Here is a 17,945-nt window from a genome sequence, read left to right as displayed (position 1 = left end):
CATTTGTCGATTTTCCTACGCGAATAATTAATAATGTTCGAGAGAAAATTAAAGGCACTTGGTTACTTGGAATGGGACAAAGTCAACGGAAATAGTGAGCGATTATCTGACACATGTTATAACCTATATAAATTCATTAAAAATCGGGAAATATATTAATATAAATACAGTTGCAAGTCTTAAGTCACTTTGCGCAATGTAATCCTTGGACGGTGCAGGCACCTACTTATATAAACGATATTCACAGTCCATTTTTATTACAAAACCGTCTTAAATAATTTCTTAAGATGCTAATACAGTTCTATGGCTGGTATTCATAAAATAGTATTCATTGCCGATTTTTTAGGACTGTTTTAAGTGCAATTTTAAGATGTAAGCCAATCACAAAAGTTGTATTATATACTTGAAATAAGAACAACCTGTGAATATTGGCTTATGATTGATTTATGACATCTTAAGACTGTAGGTGAACTATTTTTCTTTTAGGAGATGCAGTCAACACGAACGTTGTTTTATTTTCCTTAACATTCAATGAATAACAAAGATAAAACGTTCATGTCAACCGTGTCCCTAAACTAGTACTATAATGTTGATACAATATTATAATGTTTCAGATACTCAGCACTTCAGAAAGGTGATTGTGTGGTTGGAAGATCAAAAGATACGTCATTATACTATAGAGGACCGTCAGAAGTTGAGGGACATTACATCCTCGGAATGGCCAAAAACTTTCGAAAAGTATTGCAATGATGTTGACTGCCCAATAACTAAGAACGAGATTGATCAATTAGAATGGTTTATAGGATATGCTATTTGGCTAGAGTTTGGAGATGACTGTAAGATTTATTTGAAACAATTAATGCTTTAATGGCTTTCTACAATAAGCTATTACCTAAGCTTTAAGTCTTAAGCCATAAGAAATTGATCACAGTCGATTATTCTTCTCACATTTGACTGTGACTAGTTAATTTTTTACGGCTTAAGTAAAACTTGAAGCTTAAGTAATGGCTCTAATTATAGAATGTGTAAAATATTTTCTTATACAAAGAAACTTCGTGAAATATCAAATTCTGCTTTTGTGCCCAATTTCTTCACCTCTAGATAACTTTATCCAAGAGATATCTCCCAGAATACAATGGAGATATCTCCTGGATAAGGTTATTCGCAACTTATCTGAAAGTGAAGAAATTGGGCATTAATCAAACTTGCTATATTTACAGATTATATAACGGATAAATTCAGAAAATATTAGTTGCAACAAATAAACGATTTCAAGGAAGGAAATTTTTCCTCCAAAAAATGTTTTATACAAAAGTTTTATAATAAAATAATATTCATGTCAATATTTTTTAAAAATAATATATATATTTTTTTCCAAAATTATTTTTTCAAAGTATTAATATAAATAAATAGAGATAATTTCATTATAAAACATTTTTTGACATCTTGAATAATTTTTGATATAAAAAAAGCTGGAAACTTTATATATGAACTATAATTTTATTTCTTAAAACCGTTTATTTGGACACAAATGATATTTTCTAAATTCATATATTTATGTAACTTTTATGCGTATAGTTTCATTAAAATCATAATTTGACCCTTCACTAAGTTGCCTTGTTAGAATCATTTGTGTAAAGTTTCATAAGAATTTGAATACCTAATTATTAGTTGCCTAATCAATAAATAATAATAAATGTAATGAAACATATAATTTATTTTAGGTCAAAAATATCAACAAATTGTAGGAAGTAAGGCAAAAGATGTGAAAAAAGAGGTGAAAGTGCCTAGTATCAAATCCACGAATCCCCTAGATAATTTAGATTGTAAGTATATCTTACGCTGCATTGTGCAATACTTGACATAGGGATGTCATATGTGAAAATATCTAAATCTCGCATTTCTTAATTTTTTTTCAGTTAACAGTGATGCTTTCAAGAACGGAGTTAATTCGATTGCCAAGTTACTGAACGTACCGAAACATTCTGATCATCTTGTAACACTACAAGCGTGCAGCAAACTCGTGTGCAACAAGTTGAACACGGATGTGATTAAACAATCTAATAGTGCCGCGTATGCCAAAAATAAATCTCTGACAAAGACAATAATAGGACCTAGCTTTAATATGGGCGACGGGATGTTAGACAACGCCGCCAAAGGTCTTGCCTTGTTATACATTCAAGACCTCAGGAATCTTCAGACAAAGATTAATGAGACGATAGTCGCTGTGCAAAATATAACGGCTAATCCAAAAACGGACACCAAATTAGGAAAAGTTGGTAGATAAATGGTCATATTTTATATTCCAGAAAAATAAAAATGGCATAGATTCATAAATAGCTTGTTTAGATTTTTTTAATACAAAGAATATAAACTACATTAGATTAGCAGAATATTTAATGCGTACACATCTCAAAGCAATTTCAAAAAGCATTTGTACTAGAAAATTAATATCTTTGATTTTCTAATGTAAATGTTAATTTATTTTTACTTTATGCTAAATCTGTAAATATATCTCGTCTTTGCAAAAAAATGCAAATGTGTTACATTCTCTCTTGTATAATATATGTTATGCATGGATTTACTAGTGTAACAAAAAACAGTCAGTATGTTAAAATCATGCTGTTAATTTATACGTAAATATTAGAAACCTATCAAATATAAAGTATTAAGTATTAAATTCCTTTCAATGCCGCTCATATATTATACAAATAAATTGATTAAATCCAACCCAGGTCTAATAAAAATAAATAAGCAATTTTTTGGATCAACGTAACTAACAATTTTTATTATTCATATTAGAACACTATGTTCTAATATGAATAATAAAAATTGTTGGTCACGTTAAAAATTGCTCATTTATATAATTTAATTCCGATTTCTTGTTTTAATTTTTGATATATGTTAAATATTTCTTATAAAAATTTTGTTTCGAGTTATTACAAATACCAAGTAATCTATAATATATAATTTCATTGTATTTGTGGAAAAACATTATTTAAAATTACAAATATCAATGTTTTTAATATATAATAAATATATCGAATGTACAAGCTGTTTTGGATTTGTTTGCTAAAATTAATTTATTTTTTTTTATTATTTGGTCATCTATTTAAATTGATTTATATTAATATATGTCTGTAGCTGTAATACGTGCCTAAATAATAATTAAAATTCTGAAAACGTATTTAGAGGAAAAATGAAAAGTAACTGCCTCTTACTATTGAACACTTTATTAGGAAAAATCTATTCTATATATATATATGAATATTTTTGAATCTGATACATTCTCGTAGAATTTAAAAAAAATTATTGGAAAAGTTATATGTTATTGGTCGCATAATCGTTAGAACATAATTTTATACAGCATATATGAATAGAAAATAAATTATGAATTATATAATAACACAATAAAGGAGCTCTTTTATAAACGTGTATATACACGCTTGTGAAATTATCTGCTTGTCATCTCCTTGCTTTGATTATCTATTTTTTAAATATATTTATAATATCAGAGAATCCATTAAAAGTAAATTATTGTAATATGTATAAGAAGATACATGGATATATGTATATATTAGGAATGTATAATAAATCATTTCGTCTTACATATTTCGAACGTTTCAGAAATACTGAAAAACAGTATATTTTTGTATATTTCAATTAAAGTATTTTTTAGGAAAGAGAGAGAGAGAGAGTATATAAGTCATAAAATTATGAAATTTATTTATGTTGTGTGTTAAAAAGATTTTCTATCTAAAATGTAATAACTGCAAAAAGATAATAAACGTTCCTTTTATACTTTTCAGTAGTTCTGCCACGTCATAGGCGAGTATATATATATATTGTAACAGTACTAACAAACCTTTGAAAGTAGTAAAAAGCGTACTTGTATTTACATATTATCAAGAATTGTATTATTTTCAAGTCTTCAATATTAAAAGCATATTATTCATTGGTAAATATACATATGTATCGTGGCAAGCATAAAGCATACATCTTTGTTGACTATATTTATCAATTGTCAATGCATATCATAGATATATTTATCAATATTATATATATATATATATATATTGAAATTCTCCATTTTTTTTTAAAGAAAATGTTTATTCTACATTTCCAAAGGAATGAAGTAAATTAAGGGGAACTGAGTATATTCTAAAATTATATATATTTATAAAAATATGATAGTTATCACAGAATTTATGAATATCAGTTTTGTCAATGCAGCATCTTTAGTATAAAGTCTATATATTTATTTATTTATTTATTCATTTTGGTGATATTTTGAGGAATTTTTATTTTAAGAAGCCTGTGACGTGATATGTTCAAACGCGTGATTTCTATTTTGAGACTTAAGTTATAATATGAACACGCCTAAATATCGTACAATATACGCGATTTCTTCCTGCCATCACAGTTTTTGATATTGCACTAAAACTCAATACTTATTTTATATTATTTGTTAAAATCCTATTAATAAGAAATACGTAAAAATTGTAATATTATTTTAAAATCCCATTAATAAGAAATACGTAAATTGTAATATTATTTTCTTGTATACGTGATATTTTTATTAATTCATAATAAACGATTTAATATCTTGTTGAAAATAATATTAAATCCAGGTATGTATTTTTATATATCATATGAAAATCTGTACGTGTAGCCACTGTTTGAAAGCATTTTCTACAGCAAGTCGATTATAAATATTAATAAGTGTAAATTAAAATTGTTTTTTTTTAATTAAATTAAATTGATTTTTTGTATAAGTGCGTATTCTAATGCATAATAAGATTATGCTTCGTCTACTAAGGCACTCTATACTGAAGCTTTATCATGTAATATATTATCAGAATTGTTTTATTTTCGGCAGAATATATTTCCTGGTTGTAAGCCAGAGTTTATAATCTAAATGAAGTATATGAGACGATTCACACATTTGATATAAAGGAAACCTTGTTATCAACAATTTGTACTTGCAACTTAACATAAGATTTTATCTAATGATTTATATAACTTTTTTAAAATAAATACTTTGATATACAATTTTGTTTAGGAATCCCATAAGATGCTGTGATAGTGTGCTTAATTACGTGAGCAATTTTATATAAATACATTTTAATTTCTATGCATATAAACGCAACAGCTGGTTATATAGCAGCAGTTGTAACTATAACAATACATAACAGATAAAAAATGGATAGAGTAATAAATATACTTAAGTAACTTCCGTTGTACGTGTTGTCAAGTAAGTGTATCCTTTGAGCTAGCGCCGAATTATAAGCGATTCATGATTTACAATTAGTGATTTATTGTTTGTATAGTGTAACTATATATGAATCAACATCAACAGATTCGTAATAATTTGTATCTCTTAATTTTGTTTTTAAAAACCCGCTCCATGAATTGAATGATAAACAACAAATGCGAATTCGGTGAATTTGTCCATTCACACTACTTATAAACTGCGAGTTTCGAATCACAAATTATATATAGTTTGGCGGTAACTTTAAGAGGATCGTAATACATATCTTTATATATCCATAGATTTTTAGGAAACAAGGAAGAAGCTTTTTTTCTATAACGGTATAAAATAATGTGTAGATAGTTACGAAAGTCTACATCTATCTCGGTTTCCAGAAGGCACTGGTTGTAACATACGTCTGCTTCTCTCTTCATCCTCTAAGGAAGCTTGGAGAGCTCTAGCTAATGCTTCATCCTCGGTCATCGTTCCTTGAAGGCTTCGGAATGGATGCGAATTGCTGTTGCTACTATTCGGTGATATTGTCGTTTGACTTTTCTTGTTTAGTGTTTCCAACCTACGTAGTCTCAATGCCTCCTCCGCTCCGATACAAGCGTGATCGGTGGGATGTCTGTGCTTGAGGCAAAAATTGGCACCACATTCGTTACATTTCACCGGCACCATTTCTTTGACTTTGCACCCCTTTGAAGAACACTTGTTGGAGAATACCTTCCTATGGCTTTCTCTACAGTCATTATCTATATGCAATCCTACGGCTACGTCGGGCAGATCGCCGCGCTTTATTGGTATAGGAACATCGCACAATGGACACACAGGCACCTGTATATTCTTCTTGTACGCGCTGGGGCAGCTGTGACTTGTATAAGTTATATGATCTGTGCAAAAGATTCCCTGGCAAGCGTCGCACTTCAGAGGTAAAAAATCCAAGCGGTTACATGTGCTCTCAGAGCAATGTTCTCCCAAATTTGGAAATTCCATTTTGATCACGTTGTACTGTTCTTCACCAGATCACTGCAAAAATAATTTGACAAAATCAGAATTACAATTGCATCCTCTTTGACAATGAAAATGCATAATCCATTAATCAGTCCGATTGACGATTTTATTCTAAGAGATAGAAAATGGTATTGAAAATAGTCTGTTATAAAAAAATCAATCTCAAACAATCTTAGACTGCTTTTCTTTTAGGAAATCAACACACTAGTCGTTTTATCCTTGTTATTCATTGAATGCCAAGAAGTGATGCTTTTCATCGAGAGATATAGCATAACACAGTGATTACTTCAACTATGCTTAACAATGACGAACAATAAGGATATAATGAGTCACTGTGTCATCTGTGTTTCTTGCTAGAAAGCATCTTGTATTATTTGTAACTTTTGCTGGAAAGAATTCAATGATGGAATGACATTATCAATTAGGAGATTAATTTGTATCTATTATGTCTCCTGAAAGGAAAGCAGCCATAATCAATCTTAAGCAAGGACGATTTAACACTTCTTAGGCCCATTTTCACAATACATGGTTACCTAAATAAAGATTAAAGGTTACCAACAAATTCATCAATGAAATTCATTCATGAACTTCTTGGTTACCTTTAATCTTTAGATAACCATATATTATGAAATCAGGCCATATCGATATATTTTTCTCCGTGTTTTAAAACAATTACAGTCTTTGATACAATTAGTCGTCACATCACTCCACACCAATCGTTCTCGCTGTCAAACAAAGAATTTTCTCGATGAAATACTACAAATCCGATCATAAAAACTCAAGATCAAACGTACATTGTACGTGAGGCTAAACGTTGACGTGGAAATAACAGACACGAGAAGATCACGCAATTGTCACGATAAATTTTGTAATGACGACGTACCTTGACTCAGCCAAAATGAAGAGCTACGAGATTGTAGACGCTGCACGTTTTCCTCCTCTCTCTCTCTCTCTCTCTCTCTTTCTCTTTCTCTCTCTCTATCGCCGACGTAACACAAGAGTCTTTAAGCACGTACGTGATTAATCGCTCAAATTACGATTGTACGTCACTAAAATTTTCGATAACAGACAGGGCAGCATTTGACAGTGACTCCGACAAACCAATCTCACCCACGATGATCGCATACACTCAGCAGTCTCAGCACTGATGAAATCAGGCACGTGTACCTTCTTTATATATCTCACACGGCGATAGAAACCGATGACCAACGATGATCGACGATTTTCGGACCTGCACTTGTCTACACTTTCGCGGAGGAGAATGCAAGGGTGTCATCGAGGTCGATGACGAAGAGATCGAACATGACGTGGCATCGCAACATCGCGACGGTTACGATACGTGTGGACGTGCGAGTAAATTAAGATCACCCGCTAGATTTGAAAGAGACAACCAATGATTGCGTTCAGCAGAAAAAGCAGCTTCGCAACTGTAAAATTCTTTAATATGATTGGTTTATACATTTAGATCCAATAAGGAACTAAGGGCAAGACCAATCATATTGAAGAATTTTACAACAGTTGCAAAGCTGCTTTCTCTACTGAACGCAGCCAATGGCTACGTTCAGCGGACTCAACTGTTTTACTGTTGAGCGAGCGCTCACTGCTATTGATATATTCTTCTAGATTTATAATCTGATTAAATTATCTAAAAGAATACACCAGTAATAGCGAGTGTTTACTTAACTGTTGAGTCATTTGAGTCTGTTGAACCGCAGCAGAGAGAAAACGCGCTCAAGTAATTTCAACTCGTCGAATAATTAATTGGTAGTATTTTATTGTGATTAATATAAAGTTAGTAATAAAGTTAATAAATTTCTTATTTTGTCGCTGTGTTAATGCCGTGTTAAGCGTGCCGTGTAAACGTAGTGCGCCTCTCTGATAATTCTAGGACTCTAGGTTGAATTAATGACGTTGGGGTGGCACCAAGTTGGACACGGCTCAATTGGACACGAGCCACTCACAGCGTTTGAGACTACAAAGCTCCTAAGCACCGGTCGCTGTGATTGGTGGTGTCCAATCGAGCCGTGGTCAATCGGGATCACCCCATGACGTTGTATGCTCTCCTATTGGTGGAATATATAACGTCAACCAATAGTATATCATTATCCAACCCAAAATGGAAGCAAATCCGTTCGGGTCGAAAACGTTATTAGTAATTGTAGTTTTCTATACGTTATAAAAATTATCAAACTCATAGAAACTCAAAAGATAGCGATCTTTCAAAAGCAGAGATTTTAAGTTTTAAAACTTTTTTTTTTATTTAAATTTCATTCATTTTGAGTTACAGCAAAATTACAGCTATTTGAATTTGGTAGTTCGTAGCACTATAAATTATTCTTCCTAATATTATGCTAATTAAAATAATTATATAAGACAAAATGTACAATATATATAAACATCTTTCTTTATGCATCTAATTATAAATCTAAGACATTTGCAATTTTAAAAATAATGCCTTGAGGTATCGCGCCTCGTAAACAACCGTCCGTTTGCCCTGAGGTGAAATGTTCAGCATGTCCTGTATGTCGAACGGCTGGTCGATCACCGTCATTATGTCCTTGCCATAAACTGAAATTTCAGATAGAGAAGCACACAAATATAAGTCCGTCATTTAAAATTTACAAGATCAGCCGAACTTTTGCTAAGTTAATCGTCCAATCGACACCAATTAAAAGCAACATAAATTTATAACATCAATGTTATAATTTCACGCTCAACAACTGTAACTGTTATGTAACATCATGGACAGCACTAACGTTGTTAACATTTATTTATGTCATTCTATCTTTATTTTTCTTTATATTTAATGAATGCTAAAGATAAAATGATATAAATAGTGCTAACAGCGTTTATCAAAACGTAACTCAGGTATTATATAATCAAGATTTATATTGCTATAATTGTTAAATGCAAAATTATATCATTGATGTTGTATCACTTTTAGTTGGTGTCGGTTGGGTGATGATTAGTTTTTGACTAGTATTAACAATTTCTAAATTGTTAATACGATCCATCCCTTTTTCTCTTCCATGTCAAACAACAAGAAGTCAATAATTCCACTCGTTTGTAATATTAACAAAATATTACAAATAATACTTTACAAGTTAATTGAAAGTTATGTACCTTCGCAATGCTCTAAAAATTGAATACATTCCTGTAATGTGGAATCTTTCAGGACCACTAACTGTTTTGCCAATTGCTCCAGGAGCGATAAAAAGCATCTTTTTGCATAGAACCAGGTGTCAGTGCCAAGTTTTTTATTGTAGGGCTCCAGGCTCTTCATCACTCGCGATATGCCGAACTCGTAATTACCCTTGGAACAGTACAGTGTCCCGATTACCAGATTCACGATGCACAAGTGAAAGAGTTTCTTGTCTTGATCTTCAAACGACACTGCCTCTTCCTCTTTCTCAATCTTCTTCATCAGCTCTTCGGCCTCTGCGTTTTGCGAGGTCATGATGTAGCTGACGCAGAGGTTCGCAAGGACTATAGCGCTCACGTCCAGGATCTGCAAATAGATTGCAAGCGTCAGATTATGGCAAACAGAAAAAAACAAAATCACTCCCTATAAATAACATATTATTAGAGAAATCAGAATTCATCACGAGATCATCATCAAAAATACCAAATGACATCATATTTTTTTCAAAATGACCTCTATTTGATCTTATTATGACTTTGTGTTCTACGTAGAGAAATAGTCTTTGCTAACACTGTCATATTTCTTCTTGACGATCGGTTCATAGAAGCGTGTCGAGTCCTTAAATTTATTCTCCTGCATAAAGAGCGTGTGCGCCACGTTCAGCTTCCACACGTCGTTATCGTTGCAGAACTCGACGCTCTTCTTAAAGATCTTCTCCACTTGGGTGTAATTCTCCAGGTCCCAGTAGATCTTCGCCTGCGCCATTAATACGGGAACGTATCTGTCGAGGGCTTCCTCATAATCGTTTACAGCTTTTTTCACGGCATTATCGTCGTGATTCAGCCTCGCCTCCTGGACCTGCTTGGTCGCTTTGCGAAGCGCTTCCGTATGCTTGTTAGCGATATCATCGAATTTGCGATATGCCTCCTCCGGCGAAGTTTGTTGCGTTATTAGCGCGTCCAAGAAGTCGTATAAATACTGGAAAAATAATGCAAATTTAAAAATAATTCTAATACTAGCAATAAGTAAAACATTATTGTATACCATGAATATATCAAATTCTTTAATCAAAATTTGTTTAAAAATTTTTCCAAAGTGAACTCTATTTTTGCAGAATATCTTATTAATCCATAAATGGAATTATTAATTTATTTATATTTCACAATCTCATTTTTGATAATTTTATTTTATTCATAACAGCCCATTATTTATAAATTTAAGTTTTTTGTATACAAGTTTAGCTATCTAAAATGTTAGATATTTAGAGTTTTCTATTTATCCGAAATTCTTATTTTATCTGCATTGTTTCTATTGATTATTATCGGCATTACACATAAGTTTAAAGGATTCTTGAAGCAATGGATAATTTACAGCAAATGTCATAAATCAATGTTTAAACTAAAACTTTAAATAATGTGTCTAATACTTTTGGCCAAGATTGTAGTTATAAATTTTAAAACTTCTTTTAAAAACAGCAAATTTTACTATCTAGCTCCTGAGAGGACCTATATATTTATTTATATTATAAATACAAGTTAACATCGTTTTATATCATATTTTTGTTACCCTGGTATTTTCTAAATTAAATAGACTATTATATTAAATAAATATATATATTAGAATATTACATATAAAAAATTGTAATCAGAATCTATTTAAGAATTTTTATTTTTGCTAATTTTTATTTTTGCAAAATATCTACTATTAATACATTTTATATACCACATACTTTTGTTGCATTGTTCTATGAATTTTAACGTATTTGTAAATACTTTAATTAAAACTTCAATTATCTCATTAAAAAATAATAAAGAACGTCCCCTAACTGTTGCGGACATATCGATATTACGGCCCTGTTTGTTGATAGAACTCTAACCTATAGCGCAATTTTTCTTTTTATTGATTTTACACTTGTTGAAACGTCATCACTCGCATACAGATGTTCCTTCGACGAGAAATTAAAAATGACGAAGTGCGAACTGAATCAAATATTTCTGGGTGAAGTCGCGTCCGTGCAAAATTACGGAGCCTTCGTCAGAATACCAGGTACCTCGCAGCAAGGCTTAATACACCGATCACAGGTGTGTATTATTAGACTCATATAATAAATACTAGTAACAATAATCTTTGCTGTAACATAATCCATTGATTTTTATGCAATTCTTGTCAGGTAAGCACGGCTCATGTCGACAATGTTGCAGAAGTCTTACAAAAGGGTGAACGGGTCTGGTGTAAGGTGATCTCGGTTGGGGAAGACGGCAAGATAGGGCTGTCTATGAAACACGTGAATCAAGGAAATGGCACGGACCTGGACCCCAACGGCGTGGAACTGCAAAGAGATGCGCAACGGAAAAAAAATCCAGGAACAACTCAGCATAAAGCCATACAGTTGGAAGCGGTACTGAATACTACATGTACCAAGTGTGGGACCAGAGGACACTTGTCCAAGGATTGCTTCATGTCTCCCGATGGCAAGAAATATGAACTGATTCCAGAAGTCGAAGACTTAGAGACTGTCCCGGAACCAGACAGTAAGAATGCTGAGAAAAAGATAGAGAAAAAGCATAAATCAAAAAAAAAGAAGAAAAAGTCAAAGAGGAGTAAACAGTCTATTGATGACAGTGATACAGAAGACAAAGAGAGGAGCAAGAAAAAGAAAAGGAAATTTTCTAAAGAACGCAAGAAGCATAGAAAGAAATACAGCAGCAGTTCAAGTGACTCCTCCGATAGTTCATCATCTGACGACGCAAAGTCTCACAAACGGAAACACTCAGACGATCACGAAACTCGTACCAAAAAATGCAAACATTCGAAAACCAAACATTCATAATAATTGTTCCTGTCTTTTTTTTTAGTTATAATTTAATTTGAGTATACCTTGTGTTGCATATAGCTTGTATATAAAATAATAAGGCTGTAAATTGTTTCAAATGCTCAAATTGAAGTCTGACTAATAAAAATGACCGATTAAGAATTAAACTTACTGGCGTCAGATACTTGTAAGTCAAATGTACATTTTCAGCCAAGACATCGGCGGCGAGATCATAATACTGATATTTACAGTATAGGAGTAACAAGTTGGCGAAGGTCTCGGGTGGAAACGGGTTTTGCTGCAGCAGAAACTGCAGTTTCTCGAATCCTTCACTCGGTTTTGTGTCCATATTTATTAACGCCTGATTGTGTAAAGTAACGGCGTCGAGCTCCTCCTCGGAACGCGGTGGCATGTCCGTTAACGCTTCCTTCGCCGCGTCATCTGTAATATTGAGCAAAACTGTAAAAAGACCTTTCTAAAAGGGCAGCGACGCGAAATTACAATTTTGCAATTGGTACTCGATGGCGGCTTTCAGATTGAACGCTTCCGTCAGAGCTGTCTCGTGCAGCGTCAACGTATTCCCGACACTTCGAACTTCAATACCCTCGGTAGCCATTCCTACGCTCAACTCTGGATGCTCCCTTATACCGTGCTCGATAATAGTGGCAATATGTTTCAGGGATGCTGCATACTCTTTCAGTTTGAAGTAGCAAAGGGCAACGTTATATGATAAGTGAGGCTTAAATCCTGCAATTTGTAACGCGTTCGAAAATTTTTTGAGGGCCTGTTCGTACTTTTCCTCCTAGAAACATAATCGTGCATATACATCAATCAATAACGCTCAACTGATAGTAAACAACTAAGAGTAATATAACGTCAATTTTATTTCACAGTCAATAATGTAACTGTTATATACAGCATGTGTTATATTATATTTATATAATTGTTATTGAGTGTAAAATTATAACATTGATGTTATGTTACTATAGGTGTTTAGTGGAGAGTATTACTGATATCTGTACCTTATACAAGAGACATCCCAGATTGATTTCAGTATCAACGTCATCGGCAGGACATTGATCCACGAGATTTTTTGCAGCTACCATGTCTTCCTGTCCATACTTTATAGCTGCCTGCAGCTTCTTTACCTTGAATTCCAAATTACTTTGATTGATAATGGTCGAACAAATAGTCCATGCTTCTGGATACATGCAAGCTTGATGCAAGGACTGAGCATAGTAAAGCTTATACAGATTCTCCTGTGGACACAGTTGAACCAGCTTCTCGTAACATTCAGCTGCGGCCATGAAATCTTGTGTGTAAAAGTAACAATGGGCCAGAAGGGATAAACAAGGTCTAGACTGAAAGAACGCTTTATTCAGTATTAGCGTTTACATAAATTGAAGAACACAATATTACATTGCAGCATACGTACATCAGGATGAGAATCTAAAAGGTTTAACAAGACTTTAATACATTCAGTATATCGTTGTTCTCTTATCTGGAACACAATATTTCATTATTTATTTCTTTACATTTATACTCGTATTTAATTATATTTCTTCGTTTTCGAAAATTATAAACAACACAATATTTTTTATTGGAACCACGTTTACTTTGTAACTCGAAAATTATAAAAATTAACAAGGCAAAAATATTTAAAAACTATCCTGTTTCTTATTTATTTGACTTTATATTTATTAAAAAAATTGTTTAATGTATATATATGTGTATAAACAGTTTATTTTGTATACCATTACATATATCATCTTAGTATATTCTCCATCCTTTATGTGCACATTTTCTATGAACGTAGACATAGCGAAAATTATAATAGCACTACGAAACTTTAACAGCTAATTAGTACCATTTCATGATATAGTGTAGTATACATATATGTACTACATGTGGCTATCAGCATGCATTCATGGGTATTGTTTTGACACGAGGCTAGATCCGTTGCCTAGGAAACAACACCAGAGAATATAATGCAGGTTTAAATTAAATTCCTACACGCGCGCGCGCGCGCGCGGACACATACATATAATAATTACACATTTTATAAAATACAAATTTTGTTTATTTAATACACACCTTTGTACTTAATAATTTATAATGCAGATATATATATTGATTTAATTATTTCTTTATAGAAAATAGAAATAAATGATAGTGTGCGTACAACAGCTATGTTTTGTTTAATATCTAATATTATTGCACGCATGTTACAAGGACAGATGACTTTTTAACCAACACTTATGATTACTCAAATTTCAAATGTTTATACTTAAAAAAACTACTTTATGGAAAAAAATGTCTTACACCTTTATTCCTTATTTTTGCATGAAAGTTCACATTGCAATACTATTACCCTCGAATTTTGGGACACCCTGTATATATTTACACAATTGATACACAATATATACAGTGATAAATGTATAATGTGAGAGGTAGATAGATATTACATTGAGAAAAAATGCAGCTAATTCCATAATAACTTATTCATATCAGATAACTTGTCTCTTTTAATCTGATCTAATGTTACCGTCAAGTTATTAATTTTATCTATCATCACTTGCAATTTATGTTCTTGCGTCTTCAATAATTCAGTGGTCTCCAAGAAATTTTTTTTAAGCATTGCTGAGTGCTCATTTGTGAAAGATGGAACATCCAGAATTTTTACTGGCTTTACAAGAACCTTCATCATCTGTAACAAATCACACTAATGACAAATATAGATAAATAAAAAGTAAAATAATAATTATCAGTTCTGAAGATTACTTACATGTATTTCATTGGTGAGCTTGATGAACTTCTCAAGCTCCTTTGCACACAGCAATGGATATCTCTCTCTAGCGTCACACAACTCAAATACCACATCTTCACATTGTTGCTCAAGATCATCTGAATTCAGAACAAACAACATTATAGATAACTGTACAAAGTACTTCCAATTTAGAATAATTTTTTTGGAAAAGGATCCAAGGTCCAATTTATATTCTTGTTTTAAAATTGTTTTGTTAAGTAATATCTTAAAATACTAATGCAGCTCTCTCTGTAGTCAGTATTCATAATAGATTCTTATATATTTAAGATTATCTTAAGTCTTAAATATATTTATTTACTACTACATTTAAAACAATTTTAGGATGTCATGAACCAATCAGAAAGCCATATTAACATTTTAAGACATTGCTTAACACAGACTTGAAATAACAAACTATGAATATTGGTCTATGATTGGATTGACATCTTAAGATTGTACTATTGTACTTAAGACAATCTTAAATATAAAAATTGATTATAAATCGGTGTTCAGGTTTCCAATAATAAAGCACGGAACACTTGCCCATTTCTATATACATATAGTTGGGTCCTCACATCTGATGTCGCATCCCTAAGACCTTCATGCCTGTTTAGAAAACAAACAAGAGCATCTTAGAATACATGTAATATAATTGAAACACTTTACTTTATAAAAAGTGAAGTGTTTTGAATAAATGATAAAGTATTTTACCCGAAAATTGCACTGTAAAAAAGAAAAACGACGCTTTGCTTCGTTCTCTAATTCAAAGGAGTTATCAGTGAAATTCACATCACACCAAGATTCAATTTCAGTTTGACTCTTACAGCGCACATACACAAAATTTCTAGAAGTACGTTAGATTAATTGTAAGGATCAGATTGGTCGTTTACACCATCGGAATTAATGAAATCGTCAAGCGCTATTAACTCCGTCAAAACTGTCGAGACGATTTGAAAAATGCGGTTGACAGTTGACAATAACTTCGTTTACACGGCACGCTTTACGCCAAAGTTATAACATCGATGTTATGAAACTGACTAATCACAGTCATTCCATTCTTCAAAGGAACAGCTGTGATTGGCCAGTTTCATAACATCGATGTATAACTTCGGCGTAATGGCCCGGCACACCAGCGCGATGTTCGTCGCGCGCGACACGCGATATCCAATGAGAGTATACCTTTAGAATGAGAACATCGGTAAAGCTGTACACTCATTGGATATCGCGTGTCGCGCGCGACGAATATCGCGCTGGTGTGTCGGAGGCATTAGTCCGGATCTACAATAGATGTTTTAAGCTTTAAGCCGCAAGAAATTGACCAACTACATTCGAATACGAGGAGAATAATTGATTGCGATTCGTTCATTCCTTAAGGCTTAAGGCTTAAAAATCTATTGTAGATCTGGGGTAAAGCGTGCCGTGTAAACGTAGTCAATGTTGACGGTTGACAATAGGTGCGTAAGGCGTCGTCTACAATACACGGAGTAAGAAGTAAGAGTAAGAAATTGACCAATCACAGTCGAATGTGAGAAGAATAATCGACTGTGATTGGTCAATTTCTTACTCTTACTTCTTACTCCGTGTATTGTAGACGGGCCTTTCGACTGTGATTGGTCAATTTCTTATTCTTACTTCTTACTCCGTGTATTGTAGACGACGCCTTACGTATTGCGCATGATGCATCCATTGTATTTGTTTAACATTTGGTAAGCAACAAGGATAAACGATGCATTAAGGTAAATTTTCACGGGCTGCTCAAACCGGCTGTTTCAGCGACAAAAAGAATCACGTGGTCAAAATTGACGAATATCAAATGTCCATTTTGATCACGTGATCCTTTTTGTCGCTAAAATAGCCGGTTAGAGCAGCTCGTGAAAATTTACCTTTATGCGCATCATGCGAGAAATGGAACGCACCCATGTTGACACTCGTCCCGCCATCAAAGGGATATATTCTGTTCTTCGTAGCTAGGGCTCTATTCTTGAAAAGAAACGTATACGAAAGTCTAGGGAAATACTATAATATACGTAACGTATACTGTAGCATTGCCCTAGACTTTGGTATACGGTTTTTTTTTTTCAAGAATAGAGCCCCTGCATTGTTAAGCGGGGAGCACAGACTCTTGCATAACGCATAACACATGAGGCATAAGAAATTGAACCAACCAGAGTTCTCTATTACATGGAAGGGAAAGAAACGGAGAACTTCGATTGGTACATATTCGTATGCATTACGTGTTATGCGTTATGCAAGAGTCTGTGTTCTCCGCTTAACACTTTCTGCACTTGATATGCAAAGTCCAGGAGCTCTATTCTTGAAAAGAAACGTATACGAAAATCTAGGAAAATACTATAGTATACGTAACATATACTGTAGCATTTCCCTAGACTATCGTATACGTTGCTTTTCAAGAATAGAGCCCCAGAGAGTCGATTCTATATCTTAAAACAAGGTGAAAATTATAGCGTTTTCGGCCCGATCGGGTTTGCACCAACCTGGATTGGATTAATCTTTCCTATTGGTTGATGTCACACGCTCTACCAATAGGAGAGCGCAAAACGCCATTAATCCAACCCAGGTTGGTGCAAACCCGGTCGGGCCGAAAACGCTATTAGAAAAGTGAGCGAATTTAATAGAATACTGATCATTTCATTGGTCAACACCTAGTAAATTTGCTCACTTTTGTAATTTTCACCTTGATTGAAGATACAAAATCGACCCCCTGTTGCATGAAGTTGGCACATTTAATTGAATTTATATTCTGATATTTTTTAAATAAAAATATACCAAAATCAATATATTATTGCATAATTCACGTATTACATATTTTATTATATCGCATCTTATGGTACGTTTCCACTGAGCGCGACACGCGTCGCGTCGTCCATCGCGTCACGACGCGACGCGAAAGAAAGAAAGA

The 17,945-nt window shown here is 33.0% G+C and overlaps 4 protein-coding genes across 7 annotated transcripts; 2 read left to right on the top strand and 2 right to left on the bottom strand.

Annotated features, from left to right (window-relative positions):
• Positions 1-14: 14 nt before the first annotated feature.
• Positions 15-2,414, top strand: LOC108765950 (UPF0568 protein C14orf166 homolog). Its single transcript, XM_018514894.1, has 4 exons — positions 15-94; positions 615-836; positions 1,725-1,826; positions 1,920-2,414. Exons 1-4 carry the CDS (start codon positions 34-36, stop codon positions 2,285-2,287), a joined length of 753 nt encoding a protein of 250 aa, XP_018370396.1. The 5' UTR covers positions 15-33; the 3' UTR covers positions 2,288-2,414.
• Positions 2,415-5,081: 2,667 nt separating this feature from the next.
• Positions 5,082-7,442, bottom strand: LOC108765294 (AN1-type zinc finger protein 2A). 3 transcript variants are annotated; one of them, XM_018513965.1, is made up of 3 exons: positions 7,149-7,442; positions 5,978-6,280; positions 5,082-5,884 (listed from the first exon to the last, which is right to left on the bottom strand). In XM_018513965.1, exons 2-3 carry the CDS (start codon positions 6,245-6,247, stop codon positions 5,615-5,617), a joined length of 540 nt encoding a protein of 179 aa, XP_018369467.1. In that variant the 5' UTR covers positions 6,248-6,280; positions 7,149-7,442; the 3' UTR covers positions 5,082-5,614. The 3 variants fall into 3 exon arrangements, with proteins under 3 accessions (XP_018369467.1, XP_018369449.1, XP_018369458.1); XM_018513947.1 differs by having other exon boundaries at positions 5,082-6,280; XM_018513956.1 differs by lacking the exon at positions 7,149-7,442 and adding an exon at positions 6,942-7,076 and having other exon boundaries at positions 5,082-6,280.
• A 1,221-nt stretch (positions 7,443-8,663) lies between these two features.
• LOC108766147 (tetratricopeptide repeat domain 30) lies at positions 8,664-15,995 on the bottom strand. 2 transcript variants are annotated; one of them, XM_018515280.1, is made up of 11 exons: positions 15,737-15,995; positions 15,569-15,631; positions 15,005-15,123; positions 14,765-14,926; positions 13,655-13,720; positions 13,242-13,580; positions 12,721-13,021; positions 12,392-12,660; positions 9,978-10,385; positions 9,389-9,773; positions 8,664-8,833 (listed from the first exon to the last, which is right to left on the bottom strand). In XM_018515280.1, exons 2-11 carry the CDS (start codon positions 15,582-15,584, stop codon positions 8,691-8,693), a joined length of 2,208 nt encoding a protein of 735 aa, XP_018370782.1. In that variant the 5' UTR covers positions 15,585-15,631; positions 15,737-15,995; the 3' UTR covers positions 8,664-8,690. The 2 variants fall into 2 exon arrangements, with proteins under 2 accessions (XP_018370782.1, XP_018370774.1); XM_018515272.1 differs by lacking the exons at positions 14,765-14,926; positions 15,005-15,123; positions 15,569-15,631; positions 15,737-15,995 and adding an exon at positions 13,974-14,211.
• Positions 11,278-12,287, top strand: LOC108766163 (nucleolar protein of 40 kDa). Its single transcript, XM_018515291.1, has 2 exons — positions 11,278-11,488; positions 11,578-12,287. Exons 1-2 carry the CDS (start codon positions 11,372-11,374, stop codon positions 12,235-12,237), a joined length of 777 nt encoding a protein of 258 aa, XP_018370793.1. The 5' UTR covers positions 11,278-11,371; the 3' UTR covers positions 12,238-12,287.
• Positions 15,996-17,945: the final 1,950 nt, after the last annotated feature.

This window comes from Trachymyrmex cornetzi, unplaced genomic scaffold, assembly GCF_001594075.2.
Source record: "Trachymyrmex cornetzi isolate Tcor2-1 unplaced genomic scaffold, Tcor1.1 scaffold117, whole genome shotgun sequence".
In the NCBI taxonomy this organism is placed as follows: Eukaryota; Metazoa; Arthropoda; class Insecta; order Hymenoptera; family Formicidae; genus Trachymyrmex; species Trachymyrmex cornetzi.
Note: the sequence above shows the minus strand (reverse complement) of the source record. Positions and strands in the feature narration are given on the sequence as shown.